The sequence below is a fragment of the Sprattus sprattus genome (genome assembly GCF_963457725.1).
Source record: "Sprattus sprattus genome assembly, chromosome: 10".
NCBI lineage: Eukaryota > Metazoa > Chordata > Actinopteri > Clupeiformes > Clupeidae > Sprattus > Sprattus sprattus.
Window position 1 is genome coordinate 14,282,446 of NC_137908.1, and position 14,522 is coordinate 14,296,967.

General features: G+C 39.3%; 1 protein-coding gene across 1 annotated transcript; it reads right to left on the reverse strand.

Moving 5' to 3' along the window:
- Positions 1 to 2,978: 2,978 nt before the first annotated feature.
- Positions 2,979 to 3,734, reverse strand: LOC308371137 (E3 ubiquitin-protein ligase RNF182; the record flags this gene model as incomplete). The annotated part of the gene is made up of 1 exon (XM_080845931.1): positions 2,979 to 3,734. The coding sequence occupies one exon, from the start codon at positions 3,732 to 3,734 to the stop codon at positions 2,979 to 2,981; it is 756 nt and encodes a 251-aa protein (XP_080702057.1).
- Positions 3,735 to 14,522: the final 10,788 nt, after the last annotated feature.

Sequence of the window (14,522 nt, forward strand, 5' to 3'; positions counted from 1 at the left end):
TTGAAATGGGGATGTAATAGCATTCAAATGACCAGCCAAAATGGTTCAGAGCCTGTGGTAAAGTTGTATACCAACATCAGTTCATGTATTTATAGAGAGTTTCTATCAGTACTTTTCAAACTGTCACACTACCTCTAATACATTTGTCATATTTATCATGTCAGCCTTGTAAGGACATTTCTGTCTGTGAAATGAAAGTAGACATTCACAAATCCAGAGCAAAATAAAACAAACAAAACTCTGTACTCTTGGATTGTATTTGTTGAGGTACAGGAATATTGATCAATGCATGTGAATTAATTCACACGTTGGCAAATGTATCCTTTACAGGTGACTGAATGTATCACCATCAGCAGCCTGTTTCCATCTATACAAAACAACAATTTCAGTATTAATTGACACATTCATTGTATTTATTTAATATAATTTCATTCACATACCTGTGTTTATGCTGATGCATCTAATGTTTCTTGGCACATATGAAACGGACAGGCTGACAATCCACGGTACTGTATGGACAACCTCTGAAGCTCCCCACTCTAAATACTCTTTGTTACTGCTATCCACACCCCCTCCAATATTCCATTCTGTTGTACCGGTAGGAGTCATTCCTTTGGGAGCCATGTTTCAATTAGGCCAATCAAGACAGCTGATGCCACTGAGCCTCTGACACTAACAGGAGTGGAGCACCCTCCTCCAAGTGTTCCTACAGGGCCAAAATATCCACAGCCTTTCTTAGAAGTGCAAAATAGAATTGAATCACTATAGGAGTTCCTTCAATATACCCCTGTTATGGGTGCTGTGTTCAGCAGTTCATTTGTGATAAACTGTCCTTTGGGAGGATCGTGTGGGACTGTTGAACACAGCACAGAGATCCTTTGATGAACCCTAGTGATTAAAGCTGGCTTGTTTGAAAGCTGCATGTCACTTAGGGGGATCCTTGATGCAACAGGTGTGTTCCCATGGGTAGCGTCTCCAGCGCAACCACTCTAATATTAGCATATTAACACAGCAAACAGCACCCACACAAGCTGTGAGTGAACAGCTGATGTCTACCACTGAGATCATGTTGTAATACAGGTGTGATTAATTTCTGACTAAAATGACATTACATATTTTATGATACTTTAGATATGTATTCAGTATATTCCTTCCAAAATTGTGTGAGGTTGAGATTAGGCTGTGACATTGCAAAATCTGTCAAACTTTAAGTAACTGACTTCTTTGGGTTAAGTTTAATATGCAAAAAGGCAACAAAAAACATGTGATTTATGGGAGGGAAGTCCCTCATATTAGTTTCTGATTTTAGCATTACCAATTAACATTATAAGGGCTGAAAGGATCTTTTTAGACTCTTCTATCAAAACTGAGTTGAATTCATGAAATGAAGAGTGGTCACTAAGTTTCCGAGTCTGCAGTGTATAGTCCTACACCATGCTATCTGAAGCAACAATCACACTGCCTCTAGATATAACCTTGCATTGCACATTAGTTTTCATAAAAATCACGTTGCATCTTATTTTCACATGAAACATTTGCTTACATTCTAACCTAAACAGAGACTTTCCAAAACAGAAAAGATTCTTAAACTACAGAGGTGCACCATAAGATGAAGGGTTAAGGTTTGTGGAGCTGTTATTTCTTATTTCATTATTTCTTTTTTTAAGGGATAATGTATACTCAGCAAGCATAAGAAAGTCTGCATAAGAAAATAAATTCAGTCGGGAGGGATTCAGGGGAGGGATCTTATTTTGTCCTGAAGGTATTTATTTTTCCGATACTGACCTGCTGACTATGCATTATCCTATATAGGTACATTATGGCTTCTGCTGAAAAAAAATAGCTATCCACGCAAATGGATACGTGTTGCGTGGTGTTGACTTCAAGTTACAACCCGTTGCGTGAAGTGAACGGACTACCTGCGGAATATTGAATTAGAAGCACAAAACCCTTTGCCAATGCCAGCGGTCATTCATTTCTTGCAGCGGTTATGAAGAAATATCAGATCTCCGAATCCTGGGGTAGTCCATTCAAATCAATGTAACATTTTAATAAGCAGTAATAATTTAAGAAAACTAAATGAAAGACTCATTATTGGTTAACATTAGCGGTGTATGGCTTCATAAGGACCATGCATGAACTAACTTGCAATATCTAACATATATCATTGAGAACACTTTGCTCTCAGTGTCATTCTCAGTATATGCTTATTACACTGGTCTTTGATTTTTCCAAAACAAGTCATTATGTGAAAATTAGATCTGTTCAACATTGATATGGCATTATGTGCCTAAAGTTCACCAAAGTGATTACAGCAAATGTAACACACTGTTTTGATTCTTTATTGAATATCTAGTAACAGTTTAGGCGGTTTCAAGGTATTATTTGTCCATTCCATTTGCAATGACAAACACATTTTTTTACAACATTAAAAGTACAAGTACTTGGGCATAGACATGCCTTACAAAGGCAACTAGAAACTTCAAATGCATACAAGGTGATTATGCTTTAACACATCCTTATACTATGGATTTCCATAAAGAAATTTGACCAAAAGTAGACAGCAATTCTACTAAGGAAATATTGAATACTACATGTTTTTGCCATTATAGGATGTGATAAGACCATGTTCTCTTCAACAACAGTTGGATGCTCACAGTTATAGCCCATTATGGTGAGCTGTACATACACAAAAATGACAGCTGTCTGATACAGGTTGAGCTCAATATAAAACCATTAGTCATGGTTGTCCTTTCACAGGTTATCCCAACTGCCACAGCCCACTATGAATAGCCCTGCATACAAAGTGGATTATGAAGAATTTTCTGTTTAGTGCTGGTATACTCTGGATTAACAGGAGAGGGGCATTGGGGAGGGATAAGGGGCAGATATGCATCAGTGATTTGGCTTAGTCTTTACAGGTCTCGCTATGAGTCACTCACACAGACACAGACTCCCTGATGAGTGAGCGTTGAACGCTATGTAGCAATGGCCTCCATGATTTCATGGCACAGGCATTGGCAGAAGCCGTAGAAGACACACAATACCAGCGTGGAGGGCACGAGACTGACAAGGATGACCCCTAGCGTGAGCTGCTGGATCATCAGCAGGTAGATGCCCAGAGGCAGCGAGCTGAAGTAGATCAGGCAGAGGAAGCCTATCAGGAAGCGGGGGATGGTGCGCGACGTCCACATACGGCATTTCTGGATGGGCAGGTGGCAAGGCAACGAGTCCAGGCTGGGCGGGCGGTACAGGCGCACCATGTTGAGCATGCTCATGGTGTCTGAGGACTGCGACTCTCCCGGCACCTCCATGATGGTGATCACCAGGCAGTCGGAGGAGCTGTGGGACTGGTCCCCCCCGCCGCCGCCTCCACTCAGACTGTTAGGGGTGAGGAGCACCTCCCCGGGGGTGACCGAGCCGCTTTTCCTGGCCTGGTCCTGGTAGGCCAGGATGGCCAGGATGTTGCTGTCATCCTTCAGGAGCCAGATCTCCTCGTCCGGGACATGGGTCTCGTGGCGGCAGAACGGACAGCTGATGATGCTTGGGGAGGACTCTCCAGTCTCTACAATCTTTTTCAGGCATTTGGCACAGACACGGTGTGTGCAGCTCAGCACCTTGGGCTTACGGGTGCGGGTGTCGTAGCGGTTGTAGCAGATCTTGCATTCAAGCTCCTCCAAGGTGTAGATGAGAGGCTGTGGGCTCTCCACCTGTAGATCCAGCTGTTGGCTCATCCTGAGAGTGGGCGGTGAGGGTAGAGGGTAGGAGGTGGGGTGTAAGGGTGTTTAAATGTAGCGATGTCACGAGGTCACAAACAAGAATGGCAATGCCAAAAAATTACACAGGTTTCCATGGAAGTTAATCCCTGATGCACAATTTGTTTGGAGCTATTTCAAGTCTTAAGACGACCTTTTAAAAACACACAGCCTGAACAGGTTAAATCTACAGTTTTAGAGGGAAGGGGGGTAGTCTTCACAAATGATGGCACTCAAAGACTTTACTAGGCCCTGATACATGTCTCCAGTAGCCAAATATGCCTTGAAATAAAGATAGACTGGAATTCAGCAATATGCACAGTGAAGCATGCTTACAATAACTCGAAAATCTATATTTTCTTTTAGATTAAACTTAAACTTATGAGGAAGACAGTAAATACCTTTTAGCATTAAGAAACATTGGAAACTCTAACACTGCTAACGTTACTGTCAGCCTATGGTAGGTGGATTTCTTAATAACGCACTTTCTAGTAACCTGTTACATCTAACTCTCATTGTTTTGATATCAGTAGCTGAGCCACTGATAAAACTGTATCCAAATCTATTCTTCATTGAAGGCTGCATTTACTTATCATATGGACTTGATACATGTGCTTACATTTCATGTTAAAAGGAAACCTGTGTTCTTAAAAAAAAAAGGTCACCGTATGGCATAGGGGACACATTAATAAAAGTCCAGCTCATATTCAGATGTCCAGTTCAGTTGTCCTCAAAACCTTCAGGATGAACGTGATCATTGCCACCTCTCTGTGAGAAAAACAAGAAAATAGAGGAATTAGAGAGGGGGGGGGGGGGGGGGCACCATGTATATGATGGCATTAGAAACACAGCAATGCATGTATTATTATCAGGGCAAATGTTGACAAAAAAAAATGGCATAGAAAACATTAATACCTATTCTCCTTCTATTGAAATGACCTTTAGGAAATATTACTTTCCTCAGTTATTCGTGTCACTCGTCACGCTCGTAAAATGAGAAGAACGGACATGCACTCTGAGCCTGACTGAGTCCTTTGCATGGGTATCTCATGATTCCACATAAATCTGGATTACCTTTCCTGTTCTCCTTGGACTTTTGTCCTCTCAATCCATCACTGTCCCTCCACCACCCCCCACCCCCACTCTTGATCAGGGACAAGCTGCCCATTACGTCATAGACGGAAACTGCGGTCCTCCATGTATAAAATGTGTAGTGGAATTTATGCTTGTAAAAAGCGCACACACAACGCCAGCCCCACATGGCTTTGTCTAACTATTTGTTTTTGACAGAGGACATCACAAGCAGTGTGTACCCGTTCCAATAATAACACTGGAGGATAATATACTGGACACACCTGGGCAACAACCAATATGGTTCAGTATACAATATTGCTCAGCTAGCGATACCATTCAATCTCAATAGGTGTGTGTATTGCTATCACTCTGATTCTTTCGTGTTCCATTCAGAGGAATTAATCAGAGCACAATGTCACATAGAGGCAGACAAAAAAAAATAGATAGATGAGGGTGAAGGGTGACATTAAACTCACTATAAATGAAGAGATCTGATTTTTGCCCTTGCTGTTTAAGTATTATGCAACACTTTCTTCTCTTTTCCTCCCCCCCCCCCCTTCTTCCTGTCTCACTGAGCACAGGTTGTTAGAATTTGAACTGGGTCTATAAATAGCAGGCTTGTGAGGCTGGAGGATACACATCAAGCTTTATATAACAGATCCTTACCACACACACACACACACACACAAAGTCAAAGTCCTTTCCACAAGATGCAAAATCACAAGACAGTGATTATAAATACAAGCTCTAACATCACACGCATATCAACAACTGTACCATTTTCCGATAGGAGAGGAACACCAAATACACTGTGACTGTCACTTCACATGGGAGCTTGCCTCCAAGGGCCTTCAATGAAAAGAACAGAGATACAGCAACAGGACACAACATTTTGTTGAGCAGAAACCAGTAAGCCGGTTTTTGAAGTGTAAGGAATGGACAGAGCTCGTGAGAATGGCCATCGTCTTTAATTCATTACCTATTAAAAATGCAGTGTTTGGTGTCATTCCGAGAGCATAGCTTAAACCCATAGCAACAGCACACCATGATTTCTGCATGGCATGACAACTGGCTTGCCACAATATAATTATAAAATGGCTAACATGTCTACAGGTGAAGGCAGAAAGACTTCAAAAGTAGATGTATAAAACACTTTGGCAATATTATTCCTCAACCGTGCATCCATCCACTTTTGCTGATATTTCTTCCAAATCCATGCTGTTATTCACTCATGTGCATCAGGTAGGCAGGAAGCACTATCATGCCAACTGACCAACCAGCCAAAACAGACTTCTTCCAATCACAGCAGCCAAAATGGCAATTCAACCATTAATTTGTACTTGTAAAAAACACATATATGAATGTAAATGGAGCCTCACACTACAGGTATATTATCATGAGCCTTTACTGAGGTATTTTCTTGTAGTGTGCGAAGAGGGCACCTGTAGCACCCAGTCTAGCATGATGTCTCAGAGCCACTGGGGTGGAGGTACAGTGATGCCAGCTGGATGGTAGACAAACAGGCAAACACCATCTGTGCCCCTGTCCTGTGCTAAGCACAAATGACATCAGCCCACCTCCTTGTGCAAAGGACTATTCTGAGGTGTTATTCTTTTAAAGAAACAGGGTAATATAAATTCAGTCAGCCTTTGGTAAAAAATGAACAGAATTTCTAGTAGGAAGCAAGCCAGCTCGTCCATTTCCTTTTCATCTGTCTGAATATTTGTGCTAAAAGTTTGGATTTTGGGACTTTGTTATTTATATATTTAAGTTCAATTATGAGTAAGTGAATTTGGAATTTTAGGAACCAACAGCTGGTTAAACCTTTTATAGTTCACTCCACTCAACTGAGATGACAGAATCTTGATTGCACCATGCGATTCATTAAATATTGACAAACAGGAGAGCATCTCAGTGGCAGTGCAGCAAGTAACTTTGTCACCTCATATTTTCCTTAACAGCTTGAAATATAAAGCCCACAGAATAGACAATTACCACCACAGTGCTGGGAATTTACTTCACCACAGCATTCATTTTAGGCACAAATATATTCTATAAACTGACTTACCGAAACAATTACCGCTCTTGACACAATTACGATAATGTCTTGATTATAAGACTTTGGTCAATCCGTTTTGGTCTAGAGCTGGAAGGCCATTGAGAGCAATTACTGCGGCTGTGTTAGGTGATCTATCATGTGGGGCGGACATGAAATATCCAAGGACCCAGAATATGAAAGCAGTTCACCAAAAAAAGACCAAAAATATTATGACAGACAGAAATCTGGGCCATTCATTTTTTTTTGTGGTGTTTTTATCAGTGGGTATAGGGACTGTTTAAAGCATGCTGTTTAAACGGCTTGTTGGCCCTTGTTATACAATTATAATAACAAAAGGACTAATAAGTCACTACACAGCGTGCTTTAAAGGACTTTGTTGAGAGCTTCAATGTAATTGCACCCTGGCTTCTCCTGTCTGAATCAATATAAAATCCTTGGACAAAACAGAGACCCATTCTGTCTTAAATGCCCTTCATTCATTCTCATATTTTCCTACATGGAGGGTTTTAAAAGTGCAAGAGTCATTGTCAATTTCTACTGTAGTTCACTGATATAAAAGCATCTTGACTCATAATGGATTATGTCAATTGACGGACCCTGAAGGGGATGTCACTTATTTCTATAGGCTTCATTCTATAGGACAGGCTGACACTAATTCCATCTCAGAGTTAGAAATATACAAAGAAGCCTTTATATGCCTCTTTTCTTAAAAAAAAAGTTTATCACCAATGACCTAGATAAAACAATGACTACATTTTCGTCAACATTTTTAAACAATAAATACTTGCAGTGAAGAATCATATCATATAAGCTTTATGTGTCACTTCCATAAAATAAAACTTTTAGCAATGATTAAAAAAAGAATGCATGACTAATGTGATCTATATTTCTATACATCTTTTGTCTATTTCCATAATTCTGATTGACGCCTAGCCTATATTACTCTCACAGTTAATTAAAAACTTGAAAATACACACCTTAATTATTTCGTACCCTTATCATGACATTGAGTCTGACATTTAATTCAGATCTCCAATAGACTGCCAAATCATATCAGCCTGATTAAACATATTAGAGGCCCTTTTGGTTGCATTATTTTCAGTGCCAACAGCTACTGGCTGTGTACAATTTGTGTCAGGTTTAAATATCAATTGACCAATCAAATTAAATTGTTGACCATTACTACAGGAAATGTGCAAAGATCTAATTTCAAAGCATGGTAAGACTTCAATTAGGCCTATGACTTTGGTTTAGACTGCACTTTTAGGCAGCAGGTAAAGGTAGCCCTGCTTTCTCAGTCACAATGGCTATTCTGAAACCCCCTTACTCTATCAGGCTTAAACATGCTCTTGTGGTAAAAGCTGTGCTGAAATAACATCCCCGAATTGAGAAATAAACAATTCACTTTTGTTGTTTCATATTTTTCAAAGACACATATTTTGGTTTAACGTCCATTTTGTCCTATATGAAATAATAGGTTTAACGCAGCTACAGGTTACAGCTACAGTTACACTGCAGTTGCTGTTGACAAAGATTTTATCTACTCTCTGGGGGTTGCGCGAATGCCATCAAAAATGGACTCCCGGGTAGCCTTCATGTTCGGAAGCCTGTTGGTTTTACCTTTCATTCATCAGTTCCCATATACGCTATCTATGCACCTTATTTGGTCGCTCTGAAACACACAAACATTAGGCTTTCATTTGTATAGGCTATACATTTTGCGACGAGCTTTTTTTCCTTAAGCTGGCGACAAGAAACCAGCGGATGACGATTTTATCATAAGTGTGAACATGACTTAATGATTATTTAATGTAATTTATTCTGAATTCGCGTTACCCTTTAGCTGAAGCATACCAAATATTCGACGAACGAGCCAACATTCGCCGCAGTTTTGTGCACTCACCCTTAGTTTTCGACTGTAGGTCGTCAGTCTTCCTTGTGCGTTGGCCTGTCTTGTGTCTTTTGTCAAGGTCCGAAGTAACTGCACCTTAACGCTCTTGAATTTTTATCCCGTTCTGTCGTTTGCTGTCAGTGAGTCACTGTCGGTCTTGAGGTCCCATCTGCCCGAATGTAACTGCCATCCCTCCATCCCCCTCAATGCGGTAGTGCTGGAGCATCGCAACCTGCACTGATTTCTCCTCTGGTTGCTGTGGCAACAGGACCTAGTGCATGCAGTCTTGACTTACAGATATATTCTTTGACCGCATTAACAAGCTGCTTGAAACACTAGCTAAAGTTTAGGAACAGGCCAAATGTAAATAAACAAAAACTGCTGTAAAATGATAGTATATAATTATGAGGAACCTCAATTAGATGTGATCCTCGGCTAGAGATGAGAGTAAACCACTAGCCTAATGAACAACATGCATGAATTCAACTTTTGAGGAAAACAAGGCGCACAAGGCTAACAGTCAGTACAGTTTGCCAACTCACCATTTTATACCAACAGCCTTGTTATTGACTATATATTTCAACATCTGTGTTTTCTAATGCAGATTTATTGAATTTAACATCACTCACTGGAAAATAAACTTCTTCAGTTGTTGTATAGTCCTTTGTGGCACACAAGCTGACTGTGGCCCAAGTAAAAACCTCACTGCTGTACACCACTCACCATACTGTTCTGAGCAGCGATAGCCTTCATGTATAAGACATGACCTGATAAGTCAATTTGGCATAATGCAGGACATCTTCAGAACTGACGTATTGGTGTTATAGTCCCTCATGCATATTTTATGAAGCTGTGATTAAGTCAGTGTAAATGTAATACCATACTGGCCATTGAAACACTCTCAAAACATGGCTATAGCTTCACAGAGTCAAGTCAGGTCTTGTTGTTCAGTGACAGTGGCTTTATTTCTAACCTAAAGCTCCAAATGCTCCCTTCTTCTAGACACGTTATTCTTTGGAGAAATGACCCATGTATGACCCATTCTCCCACTGTGTGGTTTGCTGACTGCAGCATATTGCCAGTTTCTTGCCCACTGTGTTCCTCCAAGGAAGGATGTCTGGCAGTGCCTTCCCTTCATACAAGGCAATCCCAGTCAAGATAGTTTCTTAAAATGGGAGTGTATTATCTTTAGATATTTAAAAATTTAACAAATATTTAACAGCATTAAGCTAAGTGTAACTGTACAAAGCAATCCAAAAGCAGCAGAAAAGATGATACTTGCATCAACTTTAACATTTGTAAAGTAGTGTACTTAAAACCAGGTTTTAAAATAATTTGCTTGTTAGTTTGAGAATACCAACTTGAGGATAATTCTTTGCTGATGATAGGGACAGTAAGATTTATTTTGTGCAAGTTGGGCAGAATAGTAGACACAGAAATGTGGCACATACAAACAATACTGGCAAATATGGAAAAGTGCGGTATTGGAGATGGCTGGTTGTATCCTGCTGCTCAGGATCTATGGTTGGTCAGTTGTTACATTGTTAGGTTAGGTGGTTGGGTAAGAATACTTGGCTGCAACAATGAGAGGATTGGCTGCTGTGGGAAGTCCTTAACCAATAGCACACATAATTTAACATATTTTCCTGTGCATAACTAAAAAAAACATCAGTTTGAACGTACATTTACGTAGCTTCTGAGGTGCTTTGTCTAACTGGAAACTCAAATCAAATAAAGAGATATTTTGATCTTTTCCTGTGAATAACTATACAAAATAACAAAATAAATTACAAACTTAAAATGTTGTCTGTCTGCACAGTAAACCAAGGCCTAGAACAAAAAAAGCAAAGAAGTTAGAAAAAAGTGACCTTGAAATAAGACGACTATGGTATTAAGATAAGACACTCATTACACACTAAAGGTTGCGTTCAGGTTCGATGTAGCATTTATAATGCAAACTACTATGGTTGCTTTTCATCACAAACAAGAAACCATCATGCATGCACAGGGACTGAGAGGAGGCCCATCAGGAAGTCATGAAACTGACTTCACTTCTCACCAGTGACTGAAACAGTATTTACAAACATGTTATCCCTCTATACCCCAACGGAATTCTAGAACACTGCAGCAAAATCCCACGAAAAACAGAGAATTCCTTCATTTTTTGTTATTCTGTAAACAAACAGTTACAGTTAGAAAACAAAAGAAAAATTACAATTACAAGTTTGTTTTGTTTGAAAGGGCATAAATTCTTTGTTAATATGATATCAAATATGTATTAGTGACTTCTACAAATATTAAAATACAAATCATTACACACACCCTAAAGTTCAAATTCATAAGTTTTGAACCGTACAGCAGATGTAGTTATTATATTTAATATATTCTTAATGTTTTCTATTAGTATTTGTTATATATTTTGTAAATAAATGAATAAATATTAAAATAAATATTAAAATATTAACACTACTTAACCATACAGATTACCAACATTTTTGCTAATTTGGTGGAAAACACCTAACTCTATGCCTCTTCAAAAGCATCCTGGTGCAATACATTTGTGGAGGAGGTGAAGGTGTTTGTGAGGATAAACATCCACCTGGGTATCCATCATATACCCTCTTTTCTTGACTACTGTTCATCTGATCCAGCCTTACAAGTGTCCTATGTGGCAGACACCAATGCCATGAAATAAGTATGAGGAGTTATTCAGATACCTACCCTGTTCAAACCCAGGGATAGCAGACTCTGGTAACAAGCTTCCGAAAGTGAGACCATTACAGTTTTTTCCAATCATTTTCACACTTGGTTCAATACCATGTACTCTTTCTCAAAACACTTAACACATCCAGCAGTAGACCAACTAAATGGGATACTTTTCCATTGCTTAGATCCAAAATGCAGTCAATGTTCACCACCAGCAAAATGCTGTGCAACTACAGCATTTTTTTTTTCAAGATATTTAGATACTCTGTTCAAAACAGTTAACTTTAGTTTTTTTAACCAGACATAATTTAGATCACTGTAGATGGAAAGATGCTGTATTTTCAGACAAATTAAATTATACACTTGACAAAGACAGATTTAGTTTTTAGCCTACATAAATGTATATAGTTTACATCTTGATTGGAATTTAGTTTACATCTTTGTTTTGTTTGTTTTGCAGCCTTGCTACCAACTACCGCTATACAGCATTTGCGTTGAAATGTACATACATGTAAAATATAGATGTACTGTAGGTGTCAATGAAGACATTTTCCCACTATTACTGCTGCTTATGAAAGTCATGGGCCATCAATGAGACAAAGTGACCCAAAAAGGGAACTAAAACAAACATGTCTTTCCAAAGTGATTTACACTATCATCTTTCATTGGCCAGGAATTTAACCCAGGTCAGATAGCCTACTTGTTAGCCAACAACACTAACCACTGTACCACTTATCACACCTGGCATTCTTGCCACACAAAACTTGTATGTACAAACCAACGGAAAAGTTTGTTTTTACAGTTTTTTCCAATTATTTTCACTCGTCTCAAATACCATGTACACATTCCCAGAACACTTAACCCATCGAGCATACCAGTACACTATGTGAGGGTAGTAATAGATCTAATGTCAGACTACTATAGACTACAGACTGTAATGTCAGACTACCTATACAAACACCACCACTTGTAAACTGACAACTTTCCATCTTCAATTCCGTCAGTGAGAAACCTACTATGTCCTACTGAAGCTTCCTTATGCTCATCAGGCCTCTCGCTGTTCCTCTCCCCCCATGTCCTCACTTCTCTTTGCTGCCACAGCACCCTCACTCACTTCTCTACCCTCAGATGAGGTGGAACAACTGACATCCTGACACATAAAAGAAAAAGAAAAAACTATCCTATTATTGTAAGCCATCACAGTGGAAGTCATTATTGTTTCATCCATTTTTATGTCAATTGTTTTATGCCACAACATCAGCTCAATATCCCAGTGTGTACTACATACAGACAAGCTATATCACATCTACTATAGATTTTTGTAGTAGTGATGTCCTATACCTTGGTCCTGATTTCATTGTGATTAGCTTTTCCACAGCATAAAAGCTGTACAAGCTTAAAATGTAACATCATAACATATTACTAGTTGGCTGTCGAATAATCTGCTGAATACCATTTCAATATGAGGTTTTCAATATTCAATGATGACCTTGCTATTGATTGTAGCTACTGTTGTTACCATAAGCTTACAGCTCAAAACAAATGAGGGATTTGAAATACTAGTAGAGATGAAGTTTTTTTACTATACATGTTATTTATCTTAAACTGATCAGTTTAGTAAGTGATGAGGCTGAGTCAATAGCTGGCTATCAACCAACTCCAGACGAACTCCTCAGACTAACGTTACCTCAGTCAATGTAGATAGCTAGCAAGTAAGCTGGCAAACTGGTCATGGAAATTGAGATGACGATACAAATTGTAAGACATTTCTTCTGAAAACCAGAAAACACAGCCGATTACCCACGTCGTTTATTTGTGCAAATAATAGCTCTCACCCACAGACGCGGGTGCTTCCTTCGTAGGTTGCTAAACTAAAGTCACGAATTGACCGCCATTTCCACAAGTGAGGTAACGTGAAAATTAGCTTTACTGAACGTCCCTCTAAGACCAATTATTAAATGTTACATATCTCTGCTAATAAAAGTGTCATGGCTTTACAATCTATTCAAACATCACTGATCTAGCTATGACTTTTGTCTATGTATACGATGAGGCTGGTGCTATTTGTAAACCAACACTTCTCAGTTACTGCCATACGAAGACGTTACTGGCGAGTTAGCTAGTCAGAAATAAACAGGAGGCTACTTATATTTCTATTTGAATACGGTTTTTTATTTCTGACTTCTCAAACAAGATCGTTACTGTCATACAAACGTGATTAGTCGTCGTCATTGGTGCACAAAAATACGGTATCATCCAGTGAGAACAGATGTAGACGTCTCTGATTTCTAGCCTTTACTCCAACAGACACTGTAATCTTCAGGCGATCTGTCAGTAGCAAGGTTCAATGAGCAAATACTTAAAAAAAGCCAATGACAGCATATCCCGTTTCCGGTTTCAAAATAAAAGTAAGAAGTTAATCTATCCATTAGCGGTGTATTTTTTCATATATTAATGTTGTAGTATTAACACCGTGTCTTTAAAAGTTACGGCCGTCGACGGCCGCTATGGGATTCTACAAGAAGGCCGTCCACGGCCGCTATGGGATCTAGAGGGTTATACAGCCATTGCCTCTCACAACAATGGGAAAACACCCTCATACTTTTGCTTTTGTGATCTACAGTATATATTATGTCCAGCATTGGAGTTTGCTGCAGTTCACTGAATTATGTTTGCCGCTATAAAAGACTGTCCTTGAACAGTTTGGGCTTTACAGACTTATCCCTCTGGTATACACAGCACAGTTTCACCCCATTTAACAAAAGATAATTTAGTGGCTTTAACTTTTTTAGGATATTCAGTAGCCTACTTTTGTCAAGAGTGCTACGAATGAATGAATAACAGCAAGGATTATGTATAGTTTTGCTCAAAGAAACTGTGCTGGAGGGAATTATGTCGTCTGCCAAGAGTGACAAAGTTAAAGACAGTTCAAATGTTGCTTCTGAATTGTAAATAGTTACGGGAAAACGCGAATGGAACAAAGTATCCGGGGCAAGTTTCTCGTCGAACCTGAATTGCCAAACCATCACTTCCGCTT